The sequence below is a fragment of the Nannizzia gypsea genome, genomic scaffold, assembly GCF_000150975.2.
Source record: "Nannizzia gypsea CBS 118893 supercont1.1 genomic scaffold, whole genome shotgun sequence".
NCBI classification, from domain to species: Eukaryota; Fungi; Ascomycota; class Eurotiomycetes; order Onygenales; family Arthrodermataceae; genus Nannizzia; species Nannizzia gypsea.
In genome coordinates this window covers 2,527,969-2,547,559 of record NW_003345201.1, presented here as the reverse complement: position 1 = coordinate 2,547,559, position 19,591 = coordinate 2,527,969, and the positions used below count along the sequence as shown (strand labels likewise).

The 19,591-nt window shown below is 49.9% G+C and overlaps 6 protein-coding genes across 6 annotated transcripts; 4 read left to right on the top strand and 2 right to left on the bottom strand.

The window, feature by feature from the left end:
• Nucleotides 1-1,095: 1,095 nt before the first annotated feature.
• On the bottom strand, nucleotides 1,096-1,433 carry MGYG_00944 (hypothetical protein; the record flags this gene model as incomplete). The annotated part of the gene is made up of 3 exons (XM_003176811.1): nucleotides 1,096-1,214; nucleotides 1,269-1,287; nucleotides 1,317-1,433. 3 exons carry the CDS (start codon nucleotides 1,431-1,433, stop codon nucleotides 1,096-1,098), a joined length of 255 nt encoding a protein of 84 aa, XP_003176859.1.
• Nucleotides 1,434-3,721: 2,288 nt separating this feature from the next.
• Nucleotides 3,722-4,311, top strand: MGYG_00943 (hypothetical protein; the record flags this gene model as incomplete). Its single annotated transcript, XM_003176810.1, has 2 exons — nucleotides 3,722-4,063; nucleotides 4,123-4,311. 2 exons carry the CDS (start codon nucleotides 3,722-3,724, stop codon nucleotides 4,309-4,311), a joined length of 531 nt encoding a protein of 176 aa, XP_003176858.1.
• A 768-nt stretch (nucleotides 4,312-5,079) lies between these two features.
• MGYG_00942 (trichodiene oxygenase) lies at nucleotides 5,080-6,733 on the top strand (the record flags this gene model as incomplete). The annotated part of the gene is made up of 5 exons (XM_003176809.1): nucleotides 5,080-5,709; nucleotides 5,774-6,085; nucleotides 6,152-6,262; nucleotides 6,330-6,496; nucleotides 6,559-6,733. The coding sequence occupies 5 exons, from the start codon at nucleotides 5,080-5,082 to the stop codon at nucleotides 6,731-6,733; spliced, it is 1,395 nt and encodes a 464-aa protein (XP_003176857.1).
• A 774-nt stretch (nucleotides 6,734-7,507) lies between these two features.
• On the top strand, nucleotides 7,508-8,383 carry MGYG_00941 (hypothetical protein; the record flags this gene model as incomplete). The annotated part of the gene is made up of 4 exons (XM_003176808.1): nucleotides 7,508-7,574; nucleotides 7,688-7,828; nucleotides 7,866-7,994; nucleotides 8,061-8,383. The coding sequence occupies 4 exons, from the start codon at nucleotides 7,508-7,510 to the stop codon at nucleotides 8,381-8,383; spliced, it is 660 nt and encodes a 219-aa protein (XP_003176856.1).
• Nucleotides 8,384-9,205: 822 nt separating this feature from the next.
• MGYG_00940 (DUF907 domain-containing protein) lies at nucleotides 9,206-11,713 on the bottom strand (the record flags this gene model as incomplete). The annotated part of the gene is made up of 4 exons (XM_003176807.1): nucleotides 9,206-9,832; nucleotides 9,892-10,392; nucleotides 10,467-11,254; nucleotides 11,320-11,713. The coding sequence occupies 4 exons, from the start codon at nucleotides 11,711-11,713 to the stop codon at nucleotides 9,206-9,208; spliced, it is 2,310 nt and encodes a 769-aa protein (XP_003176855.1).
• A 2,385-nt stretch (nucleotides 11,714-14,098) lies between these two features.
• Nucleotides 14,099-19,289, top strand: MGYG_00939 (hypothetical protein; the record flags this gene model as incomplete). Its single annotated transcript, XM_003176806.1, has 3 exons — nucleotides 14,099-17,548; nucleotides 17,622-19,088; nucleotides 19,146-19,289. The coding sequence occupies 3 exons, from the start codon at nucleotides 14,099-14,101 to the stop codon at nucleotides 19,287-19,289; spliced, it is 5,061 nt and encodes a 1,686-aa protein (XP_003176854.1).
• Between the last annotated feature and the right edge of the window lie 302 nt (nucleotides 19,290-19,591).

The window sequence follows — 19,591 nt, the reverse complement described above, 5'->3', positions numbered from 1 at the left end:
GAATGATCACGTAGGCTCACGAAAAGCACGTCTACTCACACAACCGAGAAGTGCCAGGACCAACGAATTACGCGGCTTAATACAAAAGAAAGAATGTTCACAAGGTGCACTCCCACAGACAGCGAGGGTGATGTTGCTTCTTCATAGCCATCGTCCCCTTCGGCGGGGAAGGCCTGGGGTTCGGCTTGAAACCGACATCCCTCCCCAGTGTCTCTTCTCCAGCCCCAGATTTTGCGAGTGATGTGACAAGGGGAGCCCTTCAGTGCTGAGGGACCCCTTGCGAATACGGGACAGAGCTGCTGGTGACACGGTAGTTAAGCTGGAGAGCTCTCCCTTGTTTCTTACTCGCATCAAACGCAAGCCACGTCAAGACGCTTGTCGTTTTATTTTCTTGTCCGACACGAAAAGAGACGAAAAGAGGTGTTGATACCCGTTATTAGTAATATGTCACGTGAGATATCTTTGGCGTGGAGTCTATTTTTAGCGTATAACGAGAAATGCACGAAAGAAGGAAGAGCCGAATGAAATTTGTTCTTACTTTCATTCTATCTATCTCATCGTGAAGGGAAAGAAAAATAAGAATACCCAGAATACCCCCATATTTGTTTATTTCAATCATCGTACCCCCAAGGTCGGGTGAGTTTGGAATACGATTCATGACGCAATACCCATGGAAATGGGCATGATTCCCCCTCTTCAAATCTGTCACAGAAACACCCCCAGATATTTACCGTCTTATAATAAAATCAACCGAAAGGAGCATAACAAACCTTAAACAAGCAGACGGACTGTTTCCTTGTTCACAAACGGGAGATGAGAAATTCCGCTTGCTACCTTCTCGGCCCAATCGTCACCAGTCCGACACCCATATTCACATCCTGCGAAATGAGAGAGCTGGGCTCTGCAATATCATCATCAGTCACTCCTATTTAAACACTCTGAATATATGAATAATTCTGAGGCTATGATGGAAGACATTCCCAACGTTAATTAGAAATTAATATGGTTGATACCACTAATAGGTTCCTCGCTCCTTTCGTTACTCGATAGTGCTGGATTTCAGCATAGGAATAGGAATGGCCCGGACTTCGGCAACTAGACTAGGTCGAAATCTGTATCTGAGGATGACCCACAAAAAGCACCTGCCCGACTAACATCCGGTCTCGGAAGTGCATACGTGGGGTTTATGTTACCCCCACGAAGGAATACCACAACTAGAGGAACCGAGTGTACTTCTGTCATCTTGTGCATAGCAACATGCAACATACCGTGATTTGGGGTCCACGCCTATTTCCATCACAGCTGGCCCGACATACATCCTTCTTCAGACCCGGATGGGATGGCGGAGATATAACCTTAACCGATTCTATGGTGCAGAACTTTTGGTACGGCTTAGTGGTCTTGTATTTGATCCTGCCATCACTTCTAGCCATTGTCAGTGAAATGAAGATGCCAAAATGTGTAGAACTCGGTAAATCCTACTACTTGCATAATTTACATTTCCAAAGCCGGGGCTTTCCTCGGTGGATTTCAGCTATGTATACTCCGTACTCTCTCGGATTTGCCCATAATCCCTGAAATAATGCAATTTAACATAGCAAGTATATACATACCATGATTTTCTACGAGTGAGGCCCGACAGAGCTAGAAACCAACGGAGAGAAATAGGGGCGAAAGTGCTCAACATTTCTAATTGAAGCCGACTGTTAACTTTGACTGAAAAAGATACTAGGGCTTTAGGGTTGTTAGCCTAATTAAGCCACGTTTAAGATAAGTCAAGATTTAACCTATGTTGCTTCTACACCAAATGTGCTCCGTATATAGTACTTTAAGGCGCCGTCTGCCACCGTACAGGCACAATCTATGTGCCGGTTGTAGGACCTGTGATAATCCCGTTATGTCACGTTTCTCCATTACCTAGCACGCTTGTTATATTATTATGACTTTGCAATCCCGTGGAATCGGGTTGCAACCTTGGAGATTACTCTTACAAGGTTTTGATCTTTCGCCATGTCATGTTTATCCTCGCTGATAACCCAAAGGGCAATATAAGAATATCAAATGAAACCGTCGAGATGAACTCAGTGGATCCAGTAAGTCCTGTGGGCCCTTCGTAGCCCAGGGAATACTCATAAGCAGTATTAACGGGGTCGGTTAAGTCGCTTTGGTCCCTCGTCAACGTCCTTTATAGCATGGAATGATGTCATCCTGATACTCGTCAGTAATATAAGACTGGAAATTTCCTGATAGATTTCTATTAAAATGGGCAAGGCAAGAGTGACGCTTCTTGTATACTTATAGAAGTGATAAACATGCTAGATCAAGCTTCAGAGGTGGTTCATTTCACCACGCCTTGACCCTTGGGAAATACGTGTGGAGAGCAATTCAGAACTTGAGCATTGGTAGCATGATTTTAACTATCCTAAAGCGTTGCACCAGAACTAGTGTTCCCCGTTGAAGCACATAATTTTTATGTCTTTAGTTAGTTGAGACACTCCTATGTCTCAACCGCTCATCGATGCCACGCTTACTGGATGGTATTGTAGTTTTTCACAATCAACGTGAAGCTCGAAGAACGGTAGAATGGTTAGAATGTGGCATAAGGTTAGAGTCTCACAACATCCTTTCCTTTCCGAGATTGTACGAGGAAGTGTTGTATATAGGGGGTACTACGGAGTAGTATTCCGCGGAATCGCAGCCCCTGTATCATGGATTTTATACTTGGCTCTACTCCGTACGAGGGTTCAAATTCCTGAATTACTCCGCTTTCGAGAGAGTATTATCATTCCCTGGCACTTTCTACCGCTCTTATTGATATCTCCTCCTTGCTTAATCGACTGCTCATCTTATGCTCTCGTCGGCCAGCTTGGTTATAGCTGTTGGTTGACTTTGATTCGCGCTTGCTATTGGGGCAGTCCCGAGAAGGTGTGAAGAAACTTGGTACCGAGACTGCAGAACAATCACCGTCCTATGCGATGCACTCTGCATGTGTACTTGATGTACTCCATACGATCTCCCTCTGAAGGAAAGAAAAGGAGAAGACCAGCCAACCACCAGAGGCCTCTCAAAATTGAGAAGATGAATTGAGGATTGATTGTCAAGTGATGTGCTGACTTGACTAAATCCGGTTAGCGCGGCCTTAAACTGGGCCCCGTCCCGCGAACCCCGTTCCAGGCACTATCGCTAGCCAGCTACGGAGTACATATAAAACCATATCTTGACCTCCGGGACACAAAAGCAAACTTCTCGGCGCAAATAGTCAGTTCAATAACCAGCTAATCCGCAAGTCGGGCCTGGGAGGGACACTCCTCATAGGGGCGCCACTTCCAAGTCTCTCACTCCATGCAAGCCATTCAGTCACCTCAAGCCGCCTGCGGATCCTATGGGTATCCTAGACTAGAACTTAATGATGTGACCATGTATAGTTGTCACAGCCGACCACTGACACAACAATCAAATGATTTGACGATCCACGAGATCTCCAGCCTGCCAGGGCCTAGGCTGAATTCCTAAATAACAACTGGCAGCTGAAGTGGCACGGATCAAGCCTTTGTTGTTTGGGCCGAAATGGCCCCTCCCCTGAATCCCGTTTTGCGGCAGCCACGTCTATAAAGACTCCCATATACCCTCCACAATAGTACTGCGATTGCAGTCATTCTCAGTCACCAGCAATACGTTCCAACAAAAGTGCTGAGACGTTAGTCTAATCTCTACCACCACCATGTTGCTCACGAAATATTTCGCCCTGATGGCCGCGGCCTTTGCGGCTCAAGCCACTGCCCTCGCTGCCTTCTCCACCGTCTCAGACGCTTTAGATGACTTCAAGCCCATCAGCACTTCTATCGAAGACCTTTCACAGAGGATTGACAGGTCGCCAGGAGGTGTTACCGAGCTTATGTCTATCACCAATGACGTTTACGATACCTGTGACAAAGTTAAAAGGGGGCGGGCTAAGATTGACGGCATGGCTCCTTTTACCGAGCAAGATGAGATTGAAGGAAGACCTTTGATTCGACGAATGTTTGCTGGCCTGGCATTTGGTATGGATGCCACTTCTAGGAAGGTATGTTCTCCGAAAATTATACCACTATTGCTCTAAATAATATCTAAAACGGTCACTAGGTTCCTTATATTAAAGCTGTTCCTGGCGGTACTCTTGTTGCCAGACGTGCGGCAAACCGTATTATGAAGGAGAAGACAAGAATCCAGGATACGCTTCAAAAGAAAAGCTCGGCTGCAGGGTTTGCTGAGTTTAAGCCAGATATTGACAACTTCGACAAGAAATTTGAGGCTTTGATGGCTAAACTCTAGGGGGTAAACTGGCTATTATAATGACTATTATCAATATTAATCATAGTGAGATTCCATGAAAATTTCCACTCAACATACTCCATATTTCGTTAATATTTAATAGTTGAAAGGGATGGAGGAAGCAAGTGAGAAGCAAGCTACTTATTAATGACTATTTCGGTAACTGAAAATTGAGCCTGTATTGTGTGTAATGAACAAAGAGTCTTTTTATCTTAGCTATGCGCACCTTCAGTAGATGGTGGTACAATTCAGCATTGGGGAGGGGTGGGAAGCCGACATTTGGTATTTTGTAAAGTTATGCATACTTTGCTATTGCTACTCAATCCTCGCTTCAATACCTTAGAGCTAGAGGGGGGGAAAGAAAAGAAAAAAGAAAAAAGAACCAAATATAAGTCAGTTGCACTTCATTATTAAAATCCCTCTCAAGCCCTTATCGTAGCATAGGAGTAGAAACAACAATTGGATGTTGTATCTGCCTGATTGGCTGTATGACTACAGAGTACTGACTGCTCAAATTTTGCGAGTTAATTTTTATATCTCGAATAAGTACCCCTACCTCTTGTTCAACCTCTGATTGTCCCAAACCTTCTGTCTAGTCTGACAAGAACACTCGAAATGGGACTCCTAGATCCCCAGCTGGACAATACATTAACCCATAACTGTGTCTTAATTCTCCTCCCTTTCTCAGCTATTTACGGAATATGCCTGATCATATATCGTCTTTATTTCTCCCCTTTGTCCAAGTTCCCAGGGCCAAAACTGGCCGCCATGACTCGATGGTACGAAATGTATTTTGATGTCATTCGTGGTGGCCAGTTCATGTGGGAGATCGATAGAATGCACAAAAAGTACGGGCCAATTGTCCGGATTAATCCCTTTGAACTTCATGTTAAAGATCCCATTTACTACAACACCATTTACACTGGGCCAACTATGAAACGGAACAAATATACCTGGTTTCTCTCCGCTGGCGCTCCAAACTCAGTATTCGCAACGGCGGGCTACAGCCACCATCGATTAAGACGGGGGATGCTCAGCCCATATCTGTCCAAACAGGCAATTCGAACCCTTGAGCCCGTTATTCAAGAAAAGGTCAACCTGCTTTGCAGGCATATGAGAGAAGCTTTGAAGAAGGATGAGTCGTTAGAGCTCCACCAATGCTTTATATCCCTTGCAGTGGATATCGTTTCCCAACACGCATTTGGCAAGTCGAGCTGTTTTAACGTGCTGCATGAAAAGGACCTGGACGATAAATGGAAAGATGGGATTACAGGGGCCTTTGCAAAGTTCATCCTTGCCAGACACTTCCCCATTCTGATCCATGCTTTTCGCATTATCCCCGTTTGCATAACCGAGCTTGTGGTACCATCTACTCGGGATATAAGTTTTCTAGAAAGCGTACGCTCTGCTGCAAAATCATATACCTCTTTGGTCGGGAGTCCGCTGACAGTTAGCTCTTTAGACGGTAAAAAAACGTTTCAAGCACGTTTATGAAAAAAACCGGCAGAAAATCAAAGAGCCATGCGTATTTGCTGAGATCATACATAATGAAAAGCATCCAGCTGCGGAGCGTACGCTTAAGAGGCTAACAGATGATGCCTTGTTCCTTATGGTAGCTGGAACGGATGCTCCCTCACAGGCTCTAGCCATCACATTATACCATATCCTGAACAATCGGAAAGTACACGAGAAACTACGGGAGGAGCTCGTGCACGCTATTCCAGACGCACAATCTGACCCTTCTTTAGCTATGCTTGAGAATCTTCCTTACCTGGTAGGTCAAAGCAGAGTCAGTTCGATATCTATTGAAATAGAGAATTTCTCACAAAGGAGTAAATAGGCTGCCGTTATCAAAGAGGGCCTTCGCATATCAGCACTTGTCACATCTCGGCTTCCACGAATTAGTCCAGACAAAATCCTGGAGTACGGTGGTTGGAAGATACCAGCAGGAGTATATTCCCACATTTTGTCCATTTATTTGACTGACTCTGTAGCTGACTCAATAACCAATACGGTAGACGCCGATTAGCATGTCAATATATCTGACATTGAGAGACCCGTCTGTTTTCCCAGAGCCATTGGTATTTACTCCTGAGCGATGGATGCAACAGGGGGACAAACGATCGGAGATGGATGAGTGCTATGTGCCTTTCTCGAGGGGTAGCCAAGGGTGTTTGGGTCCAAAGTACGTACTTGTCTCTCAAGTTTTGAACCCTATAGTGATATCTCTGCTAATGTGAAGAGTAGTATGGCGTACTCCTGGTGCTACATCGGGCTGGCCACTGTTATCCGGCGATTCGAGCTTTCGCTGTTTGAGACAACGGAGGAAAATGTGACTATCGTCCGTGACTGTTTCAACGCGCAGACAAAACCGGGGTATAATAACATCCGGGTGAAAGTGCAAAAAGACTTAACATCGTGACATTATTTTGGTCTGCATGTCAAATAATGAATAATTAGCGGTAGTTATCTAATTGAAGGGGGAAGTTAGAGTTATTATTATTAGCTCGATAAATCCAACCAAATGATTGTTCATGGTCGGGTTAGGAAGCTTCATACCTGCCTAGATCAGGCGTGTATCGCGTGAAGAGTATGACTAAGCCAATCATAAAACAAACAGTGCAAACATGAATAAGCTTTAGCGCGCTAGTACTAAACAGGAATCCAGAGACCGCGATAAGTTCTGGATATTTCGAACGTTTTTCTGATAACAAAGTCCTTTTTGCGAATAGAGAGAGAAAGATTATGCGCCTGAAAATACTATAGCTTGATATATCTCCAACTACCGCCTATTTGCATGACCGAACAAGGAAACTGAGCATTGATCTGCGAAATTTTAAACCCAAAACCAATTGAAAGACGAAAGAGCCGAGAGTCAGATCTCGACAGGCAAGCTACCTCTATCAACACCAAGCAGCTATACTGAGCGCAGGGAGGATAAACAAGAAAAGGAACAGCTGTCTAATTGTTACCATGCCGAAATATAAGTTCCCCCGGCCTCTTCTTGTGTATTGATTCCAAAGCTGACCTCCCGTGCACTCTTTTGTAGGTCGAATATTCACACTCACTTGCGCATGCCATTTTCGCCCAAGCACTATATACCTACCCGCGGCTACATACCCTATAGACTTGTGCTAACTTGTGGTAACCCTTGGCTTCAGGCGATTACTGCGATGTATACCTCACACACGATTCGATGAGTGTGCGAAAAGCGCATAACTCCGGCAAAAATCACCTAAAGAACGTCGTTCAGTACTACCAGGGTAGGTGATCTCGTGCTATAGGGATGGGAGGCTTTATTTTTGATTACGCGCCCTACACGGCGCTCTATGCCGTGTAAACCATATCACTGATGCTGACTGTTTGTGCGTTTTAGAGATCGGACATGAAAAGGCTCAGTCGGTGATAGATTCCATCACCTCATCATACGCCGCCGAGGGCCAGGCAAGTTCCAACCCTATGCTTCAACATGCTGCTGGACAAGCGGGATACCCTCCTCTCCCCTTTGCATTCCCAGGTAAGTATCCCTGCATCTTACATCAACTAACTGCCAGTATGTGGAAACGCTGACTTGACCCCACCACCACCAGGCCAGCCAGGCGCACTACCCCCTCCGCCATTCGGTGTACCAGGCATGCAAGGAGCCCCAGGCGCACCTCCCCCGCCAGGCGGAATGATACCACGTAAGTAAACCCCCATACAGCCTACAAGCACAGCCAGTTCAGTTAGCTAACTGCTCACTTCAACAGCCCCAGGAGGTCGCGGGATGCCTTTCCCTCCCCCCTTCCCACCAGGCGGCACCCCAGGACCCAACGACAAACCTATCCCGCTTCCAATGCCCCTTCCAAACATGCCGCCTGGTAGTCTTCCTTTCCCTCCGCCACCACCAGGCGGGTTCCCGCCTAACTTCCAGTTCCCGCCTCCAGGTGCGGCGGGCGGTGTTCCTCCGCTACCGCCTTTCCCGGGCCAGGTACCGGGTCAAGCACCTGGTTCTAGCGCTAGTCCACCTGCGCCTCCTGGTGTGGGACAGCTGCCAGGAGGTTTTCCACCGGGGATGGGCGAGTCGAAGTGAATAGATTAAGTTAGCATTTTCCGTCCTTGTTATACTTTGTAGTTTATAAGCGTTTGTTTTAGTAGGAATTGTGCCTTGGTTGCATTGTTAATTATGTTAAATTGGCTTAAATAATGCCACGAATCCAAAGTAGGGAGTGATGTGGTTATTTAAGATCGTATGCTTACGATGGAAGCTCTTGATAACCATACTTAGTACACCTGAAAGCAATAGAAGGTTTAACATCTGCCGCATACGTATGTATACAGTCATTAAAGTAGTCTTTTACCATTCTCTATCCGATGTTAAAAGAACAGGATCAATGAAATAAACAGCAAGGAAACAGTCCTGAGCAAAGCAGTGTGAATGTGAGGGAGACCCATATGAAACAGACAATGAGAGAGGAAAAGGCAGTGGAAAAGCAGAAACCAGAGACAAGGTAATATCCCGTAGTACTTGAGGAACTAAGAAAAAACACTAGGAAATAGCAAGGCCATTCAATAGAAGGCACACAGCAGCAGCAAGGGAAGGGTGAATAAGGGGGTTATGTAGTATCAGACTAGAAGAGAAGTGAAGTAAAGACAAAAAAGAGAGCAAAAGATGAAATAACTCCATGAATCCAGTCCATAGTTTCCATGAGTAACTTTGCCGGCCGTTGTTGTGTGTGCAAGGGGCAGTAAAAAGGGGGAAGAGAAGAAAAATATTTGTACACTAGAATTTGATAAAAGGGGGTGGTGGGAATAAGATGGAACGCGCAACGCAGTGGAACGAAGCAGAACCCAAGCCTTAGTTTGTAAAACAGCAGGAATAACAGGGAAAAAAGAAAACTAGTAAAGCAAACGTTTAGTCATAACCGGCGCCTCGTTGCCAGGGGCTAGCGTTGTTTTGCGCTCTGGCTGTGTGAGGGTTCGCTGAGCCCGTGCGAGGGTAGGGAGAAGCATTATACCCGCCTGGAGCAGGGGAAGGGTTCTGCCGTGAGTATGATGAGGAATGTACAGATGCTGAGTCCTGGAAGGAAGGTTGCTGATATTGGGAAGGCATGTTTGTTCTCTGCGAGTGTGCGGAGTGCGTTGATGCGCTTGATGGGAAGAGTGGGACCGATGGGTCCACGGGGGAATGTACGGGACGGTTGGGGTATCCCTGGCCTGGATGGTGTTGATCGTTTGCAGAGCGGGTGTCGATTGGGGTGCGGGTGTTGGATTGGCCTGAGAGAGAAGTTGAGTCGTCTTCGAACTCGTTGAACTTGCCTTCTCCGCGGGCGGTGGCGCCGAGGGCATCGAGCTCGGTGGTGAGCTGGGTGTGAGATTTGATAAAGGAGCCACGGTCGTCACGCATGGGCTGGTAGCGTGTATCGGGGTTTTTGGAGAGAATGGCGTATCCGGAAGCGATAAGGACAAGAATGAGAAGAATGAGGGCGAAAACTGCGTTGATAACGAAGAAGGCTACACCCATAATTCCGACGACAAGACCCTGGCGGATGCTATGTTAGTGTGACGTTTTTTATGACATTGGAAGGAGTGCCAACTTACTGGGAGCTTGAAGATTTCACTGAAGAAGAGGAGGAGGATGACGTTGAAGAAGTTGACGGCGGCAATGGAGATGTTGAAGATGTTTGTCTTCTTGTCCATCCACGGACGCAGGATGGCGACACCAACAAGGACACCGAGTTCGATAACGAGGAGGGCGATGGCCTGAACGTAAGGAGCCTTCTGGGCGAGGCCGATGAACATAGACTTGATGAGAATGTAGGCGAGGAGCGGAACGACGCAGTAGTATGCGGTAGCACGGTACTGGACGTAAAGAAATCCCCACTTGTTGAGTGCCGATGGGTCGGAGTAGAGGATGTACGCTGGGTTCTTGTGCATTTCGACGGACTTCTTTGCGAGGTTGATGACCTTGAAGGCAGCCCAGCCGAGAGAACCGACGACGGAGAGTAGCATGACAACAGCCAGGACGACAATGGCTGGGGAGTCGATCTGGGTGAACTCCCAAAGACAGAGGATTGCCATTTGGGGGAAGCCAATCAAAGTCTGCAGATGTTAGCCGCAATTTCATAAAACTGGGAGAGACGGATAAAAAGAGTAATAATAATAAAAGAACATACCAGTCTGAAGAGAATTCCTCGCATGACAATCTTCCATCCGTTCCTAAAGTCCTGGAACTTGTCACTCTTCATCCAGCCCTTCTTGGCTGCGATTTCACAGAATCCCTTGAAGGCGGTAACTAGGAGGACAACAAAGGTGACAAAAATAACGAAGAAGAGGAGTCCGGTCATGAAGACGTTAGTGACCTCCATCTGGGCTCTGTAAGCTACTCGTTCGATACCACGCAGGACGATGTTGTTGATGGTCTCTCCGACTGTGGGCTCGTTGTTGACACGCTTGGTCAGACCGTTGGGATAGGTAAAAAGCATGTCGCGCATGACTTCCAATGAGCGTTTCTTGACCTGGATGGAAGTAGTGGAGGGCGCGTTGAGGACATTAGTTGGGGTTCCGCCCGTGGCACGCTGGTACCAGGTGCAGATGTTCTGGATAAAGGTGACGTGGATGATGCCCATGCTCCACTGGAAGTTCTGGGTCCAAGCCTGGACGACGGGCGGCAGAGTGACTGAGGTGAGACCGATTATGGCCTGTGCCTGGAGGAAGCTGAAGAGGGAGAGTGCGTTGGCGGCTACGTGGGCGGCAGTGTTGGAGTGACCGAGACCGGAGGTGATGGCAGAGGCAACGAGACCGATGCCAGCAATGACGGCGACGATCCATCCGACTGTTCTGTGGTAGACTGTTTTGGCGTTGGAAAGCTGTCCTTCGAAGCAGGCAATGGTCGACCCAGTGTCGGCTGCATAGATATATGCCCGGAACTTGGCATCGATATCAGGCACATTATACGCGATTCCTATTATCTTTGTTAGAGAGCGGCCATCAGGGGGGGAGGAGACAGGGAGGAAAAAGAAGACTAACCGGGAACTTTGTTGATGACATCGTCTGAGATCTCGACAAAGTCTGTCTGGAGGTCGATGGGCCCGGCGGTCATGGGACAGAGACCCTGGAGGTCGAGGCCGGGGGCGCATGGATCGAAACGCTGGTCGACGGCCGGGAAACCGTAGGCAAAGAGCTCGATGCGAGCATTGACAAAGCCCTTGATAGAGGAGACGCCATGGAAGTTGACTTTCAGCGTGCGGTTTTCCGGGGTGAAGGCGATGTTGAACTCGGTTGCGGTGAAATCGGCGTTGTTCTGGGTAGCGGTGTTTGTGCAAGGCGTGATGGACTTGGACTCGATGAGCTTGAGGCCCGCCGCGAGATGGGAGAGCGACAACAACGCGAGAAAGAAGGAGAATAACGACGTTAGATGCATCTTGTTGCTGTGATGTCCTTTGATGGCTCGATGTCTAGATGCGTGATGTTTCTTGATGGAATGGGGGAGTTTCGGGGCTATGGATGATGGGTGTGGCTGGTGATGATGTCTAGCAACTCGGCGTCGTCATCCCTTGCAAGTCGGCCAGCGAGACTCCAATGTCTGTTGTCTGTGTCTGTGTCTGTGTCTGTGTCTGTGTCTGTCGTCTGTATCTGTATCCTTCTGCTCTGTCTGTCCGTCTGCTGTCTGTTTGTTTATCTTTCCTGTCTGTCTTGACTGTCTTGATTATCTGTCCTATCGCGTGCTGATGGTGGTGTGACCGGGAGGTGCGTCGTCAGCGTTAGCCCGGGGAGCGCAGGAGACTAGCGAGCGAGTGAGCGTCTCCGTGCCGGCGAGAGAAGGAAAAGGTCGTACGTCGAGAGGTAAAGCTGTCGCCAGAGAAGGTGAATGAAGAGTGAGGTGACGGCGAGAGGAAGTGAAGAAGAAGAGGCGAAGTCGGGAGTTTTGACGTTGACGAAGTCGAAGTCGAAGTCGAAGATGAAGAAAGTCGAAAGGTCGAAAGGTTTTTGCTTCTTCTTCAGGCTTGGCGCTTGTCTCAGGCGGGGTAATCTTGGTATCAAGAGCGTACGGCCACGCCAAGCCACCGCAAAGAAGCCTTAATTACAGCGTATCATGAGCGTAAGGGGCCACAAGGGAACAAGAGAGATGAGAGAGACGAAGGACCCCCTTTTTAACCGCCGAGCGATGGTTTTAAGTACTTAAGACTTGCACTGCCCGGCGGAAGGAGGAAGACACGCGTCGATGGAGGATGAGAGGTAGAAGTAAGTAAGGGGGAGAAGAGGAAGAGATGAGCTACAGGAGAAGAGCTACAGGAGGAGCTACAGGAGAGACGAGAGAAGAGGCAGGGGAAGAGTGGCTGGTGTCCAACTTGCTGTGCTTCTCGTGCTTCTCTTGCTGTTTGATGTTTGATGTTTGACGGTTTCATGTGAAGCAGACGAGCTACTCGCGAGCTACTCGTTTCTACTGACAGCTACTCCGTACAGCTTGACCTGCTCGATGACGACTAGAACTAGCTCGGCTATGGAGATCAATCGACGGGCGAGCGAGAGAGAGAGTTTAGTGCGACCCTGCAAGAAGGGGGTTTTTGATGCGTTGGCACGACAGCGAGAAGAGAGCAAAGCGCCAGAGAGATAGAAAGAGAGAGAGAGAGGCCAGAGAAGCGACCAAAGAGAAGGCAGACACGGCCTCCAGAGGCAGAAGGCGAGGAAGAAGCAAAGGCCAATCAGCAAGTGCCGCGGCTTGGGGCAGATGGAGACGGACAAGGATGAGAGACGAGGATGAGGACGCTTGAGATGCTGGTTGACCGGGGGACGGAAGGGAAGGATGGAGATGGACAAGGAGAAGGACAAGAAGGACAAGAGAGATACAGGAGAAAAGGAGAAAGGGACGAAGGGAAGACGAAGGGAGACGGTTATCTGTCTGTCAAAGTCAAGTCCCAAGGTCCAACGGTCTTCCTCGTCTACTTCTTGACTTCTTGACTGCTTGACTCTTGACTCCTTGACTTCACCCTGGCTGTCACTGTCACTGTCACTGTCACTTGCAGTCTAGTTGGCTATCCTGCTCGATGAGGCTGGTGGAAAAGTCAAGTCAGGTCCCCGGGATCAGTAGAAGATGCTAGGTCCGCAGGTAAGAAATAAGAGTGGCTGGTCCAACTGGCGCCTTTTCGCTTTGACATGGCTGGGATGAGGTGGATGAGGTGGATGAAGTAGCGTAGCAGCAGCAGCAGCAGACACAGAACACAGACACAAACACCTTCTTCTCCTTCTCTTCTCCTTCTTCTCAAGGTCGTTCTCCTTGTTGTAATTATATCCTTGTTCCTTTCTTATTCTTCCTTTTCAATTCTTCTCTCCCTTGTCTTCCTTCACAGGGACCAGCAAGACTTTTCTCTCTCTCTGCCGCCGCTGACAACAAAGCAAGCAGGCCCCAGCATCACCAACCAACAACCACCAACCACTGCTTCCTCCCACCACCCAAGCAGCCAGACTTCAGTCACTCTCTCGCCTCACCAGGAAGGCAGAGGAAGAAGAAGACGAAGCAGACAGAAAGATAAAGAGCCTTTTTCTTCGCTTTTACTAGTCAGAAGAAACATCGACAGCTCGCTCTCTACTCTCTACTTTTCTGTCTTGCTACTCCGGACTGCTTCAACTACACACCGACAAACAAAACCAACCACGAAAAACTCCCAAAAAAGGCCCTCCTTGACAGAACATATACAGACCTTATACCCGTTGCAACCGGCCGACCTGACTATGATAGTGGCCTGCTGAAAAAGGAAATAACAGGAAAAAGAGGAGAAAAAGAGACAAAAAAAGAAGGGGAAGAGCCATGGGTGTCGACACCCGCAGACCCATCCTCCCGGCCCCGACAGAGTCTGTCCTCGACACCACAGTCGCCAGCACCACCGGGACAGCCACCGATCTTGCCACCGACCTCTCTCGCCGGACAGACAAGACGTCGTACTCCATCCCGGAAGATGGCAGCCCCATCACCATCTCCACCCGCCGTCGTTCTTCGCGGCCAAGGGACAGAGAGAGGGACAGGGACAGGGACCGTGAAGACGGTGGTGGAGGGAAGATGTCCCGCTCCTCGCACCACTCCCAGACCTCGCTGCTCATAGAGTACTTCGAAGGCGGCAAGAAAGGGTCGGGCAGCGGTGGAATCAGCTCCCGGCCTAGCGTCAGGGTCAGAGTCACACCTTCGTCTAGCAGGAAGAGCCGGGATAGAGACAGAGACAGGGACAGAGACCGCATCCATATCAGTGAGAACAGCGGAGGGAGGAGACCGTCGTATACCAGACGCATCTCGCTCAGCACGCCCACCAGGTCCTCGAAGGATGTTTCTAGCCACAGAGGTGGAGGCGGGGGAGCAGGAGCTGATGATGATGGCAGTCTGAGCTCCCTGACAGATGGAATGGATGATATAGGTGCCTCGCGAGGCCATCCGTTAGAGATCGAGATCGTTAACAGAGACAGCGAGGTCTCGTCAAGATACATCCAGCCTACCTCGGACATCTCCTCCATGCCGGCAGACAGCATGCTCGATGGTCCCCTCGTCGTGTCCGAGACTCACACTAACCGCCGTCGAAGCCACAGCCTCAGTGGAGATGAGACTGAGCCGGCTACGGACTCGCGTGACTTGCTCAAGACTCCCTCCAGAAGACGCAGTCGAAGTCTCAGCCGTGAGAGGATTGCTCAAAAGGCCGCTGAGAAGATCAGCGGTTCTGCTGTTGCTTCAAGGGACCGTACTCGCTCAAAGCAACGTTATGGAGAAGGAAGCTCCTCGGGTGCCTTGGATTACAGCTCCAGACGGGCTGGTAAACATAGAGAAAGAGAAAGAGACATGGCCAGTCCCGAGTCAAGCTATCTCAGCACTTCACTTGCGTCAGGAAACAACGGTAAGACAGGGAACGGTGACCAGTACTCCTTCAAATCTGGCACTTCTCGGTCATCCCTCAACAATCCTAAACTGCTCGAGACGGTCGAAGATGCCATTCGTCGGCTCATCTTGCCTGAGCTAAAGGAGCTCAAAAAGGACCAGAAAGATGATCCTCTAGCCCGACTCAAGGCTGGCCGTGGTGCTGGTGCTGCTGGCATTGCCCACAAGGCCTCCAAGGAGGATGCTGCGGCTTTAAAACTTGCAAAACGGTCCAGTGCTCCAGATGTCTCGAGGAGTCTAGGTCTGGATGCCGATACAAGGTCGCCCGTCCGGTCTCCTGATTCCCAATCATCAAGGTCCAAGGAACGCAGACGCGAGAAGCGACCTAGTCCCCGCCGTGAAGGGAGCGGCTCGTCCCGCCAGGCCAGCCTCCTCTCAGTAGAAGCGCCAGGAGTCAGCAGAAAGAAGAGTAAAGGCCTACGTGATGCCGAGGCTGCTAAGATTGTAGGAACTGCCTTGACCACCGCAGCTCTAAAACACCATGATTCAAACTCAAGCTTGGGCCGGCGAGACAGGGTCCATAAGCGTAGCAAGAGCTCTCTTGCCAGCGGTAGTCGTGGAGCCGGAGGCGGAGCCGGGTTCAATGATACTGAACTCATCTTCCAGAAGCACGATGTTGCTCCCATGCCTTTCCGCAGCGGTATTGACTCCGATATGACCAGGCAGTCTATTCTCTCGCAGCAGTCGGCCCAGACCGCCACTGCTCTCGAAGGTGAAGTGGCCAGGGGATCTCCCCGAGCACTCGCTTCCCCCATAGCTCCCATGACCCCTGATAGCAACAAACACCATCTCAGAGATCTAGGTAGCGGTCTGTCGGAGGAGGTTACCCATGAATACAACGAGTCTCCAACTCCAAAGGCCCTCTTCGACCCACATCATGACGACGTTGATTTCTCTAATAACCGTGCTCTCAGCCCCATCCAGAGCGTGGCTAGCTACCAGGCCGATGATCATCACAATCGCAGCTTGACTCCCGGCCAGGAAGGTGATGACGCTTCCAAGCAGCCACAACGACTGTCAATCGAGTCTCTCTCCTCAGCCGCAAGCACTGATCTAGCCAGATCAACTCGAACCGCAGACTACAGCCACCGCCACCCTCCCACCATTCCAGACGAAGAGCTGGGATCCAAGCTGGATATTGGTGAATCACAGAGGAACTCGCCTAGCTACTGGGACCATGACGATACCGACTCAAAACACCTGACTGCTTATACCGATGACACTTTTACCGACCCTCTTGACCACGGGCAGCAGATTGCCGGTGGCCGCGCTACGAATGTGCAGTACGTACATGCTCCCCTTGGAGTTGAGTCGGCAGTTGCCTCTCTTCTGGATCCTTCGCAGGTTTCTACTCGCTCGCCACATCCGCTTGTCAACCGCTCGTCAAGGAGCTATACCCCTGGCATGGAAGGCGAAGGTGAGGAGCCAAGCAGACACATGGACCTCAACGAGGAAGACGAACATGAAGCAGAAGAGGAGGACCATGACGAACATGGCCCGGCAGAGGAAGAAGAGCCTTATGAAGACGAAGAGGACGAAGATCTCGATCATGATCACGATCTTGATCTCGATGAAGAGGAGGACAGAACAAGAGAGCAACCAGCGGGACCACCGAGCGTTGATGAACGTCCATTCCACGAACGCATGGGCGTAACATCTCCACCGCACAGTACTGCACAGTCTGATGAAGATGAGGAATATGAAGAAGACAGGCCTATCCTTGGTGCCAACGCTCTGCCCACCTCCGGTAGCCCGATCCCTGAAATAGGCCACATGGTCGACACTGATTCAGAAATCAACACCAACCCTTCAATTATTCAGGGCCCCATTGGCGGGGTCCCCCACGAAAGCCGCGACCATTGGCCCTACGAACCCAGTCCGCCCCAATCAGGGAGACAGATCCTCTCCCCCGAGCGAGAGCTCGACGACGCCGATCTAACGGGCGCTGGCTACGGTGCTGCGGCTGGTTTAGGCGTCATCTCGGAAGAGGCCGGTCGGGACCATTATGATATGGACAAAAGCCTTGGTCCCAATACCTATGGCAACGATCATTTCGATATGGTGTCTCCCAACCCGCGAGATGAAGGGTACATGTCTGGTGCGAACCATAGATCTAACAGCAGTGCTACGCCAGAGCCAAAGGGTAAAGGATTCGATTTGTCGAATGATATCGTTGGTGGCCTTGGAAGTCCAATGGAGGCTGATGATCCGTTTAATGATAAACATAAGCGGCATTTGAGCGGGTATTCCCATGGCATGCCTTCGCCCTTGTACGATAGCTCGACCGGTCGAGGTATCGATAGGATCCAGTCCAAGGATATCGTCGCGCTCATGGACCATGTAAGTTACACTTCATCAACATACTACAAAGCTATACATCAATCAGCCCAGCCAGTACTAACGTTGTAACCAGTTGACCGTTCGTGACGCCCAACGAAATGCAAGAGACACCGAGATCCTGATCACCCTTGTCCGCAGCGCAGCTGAAATGCGCAACTCCTTCGAGGATATGAAGAAGTACATCGCCCAGCAAGATGAGTTGCTTCTCGACGCAAACTCCAAGGGCCATGACCGTACCCAGAAGGCCATTGGTGGTCCCCGGCCGATGATCACTCCTCGCACGCACAGCAAAATGTCCAGCGACTTTGAGGAGGATTTGCGCTCCAAGAAGAAAAATGTATTCAAGCGGGCTTTGAAAACTCTTAGTTTGAAAAGTTCGGGTGATCTGACTAATATCGAGGAAATGCTTCTTCATCTGTTAACGGAAGTCGAGGCTCTGCGAGCTGCGCAGGAAGGCCGAGCTCCTGCCCTGGGTAACTCGGCTGAGAATGTACATGTCAACGGACACGGCGCTGCAGATGGGTATGAGGATGACGAAGAACGCGGTGCTAATACTGCTGCTGCTACGGCTGAGCAATCACTGTATAACTCCCCGCACCGCACGAGTGAGGGACGAGTACAGTCTTCCCAGCGCAATATTAGCCCCGTCAAGGAAGAAAACGAAGACGACACCTTGACTCGTGACGAGCAGGATATTCTCGAGAACCCAACGCCCCCTGGCTCTCGTTTCGTCGGCCGCCATAAACGAGGTGCTTCAGTGCCCCTGGCAACCCCCGAGCGAGTCCCCGTTGCTTCGCCTCCAAGTGCAGACACAACGCCCAAGATGTCCAATGAAAAATCCCGCAAGACCAAATCAAGCAGCTCCTCTTTCTTCCCCAAGATCTCCCGCTGGTCCAGAACGACTGCATCGTCCATGGGTGAGAACCTCCGCAACAGCATCCAGCCAAGCCGCAAGGAGCGTTTCTCCTCCGAAGCATCGAGATCAAACTCCGATTTGGAAAATGCAAACTATACCACCGCCGAATACTATGACCACCGCGGCGATGACCGGCTCCGCTCCAACACAAGCGTCAACAAAGATGCCATGGGCACAGAGAACCGTCCCCCCTCTCCGCTTGTCCCTTCCCAGCTTTCTGAAAATCCCAAATACAGAGCTCATAGAGATAGCTTGAACCTTCAACACCCCCAACCCCGCCAGGGCCCTACATCCCGGTACCAGACGCAGCTTGAATCCCAAGCCCAGCACTACGGCGCCCCCACATCCCCTAACTCCGATGCCTGGGCCTCAAACCCAACTCTCGGGGCACTTAACCGTGACCGCCCTTCCAGCGCAGCAGATAACCACCGCCCCATGTCTGCAGGTGCTTATTCAGTCGGGTCATCAGTAATGAGCCAATCCGGCCCTCCACGACCACCTAAGGTCAGAGACGATGGTCCCTTGATACCACATCGCTCATCGAAGTTAAGCGATGATGCGAACCCAAGCTATGCAGAGCGCATGGCGATGCGAGAAGGCACAGCTCGTATGGTTGACCATGTTGTAAGTACCAACCTCAAGCATCCACTTCGTAATGTCAGATATACTAACCCTCCCTAGAACAATGGCTCCCCATCCAGATCTTCTCCGGGACGAGGCGTCCCACAACGAAAACCAACTGGTCCCCGACCATTGACCAGCTCTGGTAAAAATAACGGAACCCTGGGCTCTCAGCGACCCCAGTATGATTATGACGACTACTGATTCTGCTTTCTGCCATTTTTTGCCATTACTTCTTCTTTCTTGCTTTTACACCCGCCACGTTACTTACCCGCTTGAATCTTAGATCAAGTCTTAATTCCCCCCTTTTTCCCCTTTCTCGTCTCCCCCCATGGGCGTTGATTGCTGATGTTGATTCCGTTTGAATATCATGTACCATCCCACCCTCATCCGATTCCACTTTTGCCCTTTGATAAATAGCGTTCAGCACAGCCAGCGAGTCAACTCTTCCCGCCAACGCAAAGCGCCTGCTATACCAAAAAAATCATCCCCTTCCCCGCAAAAAG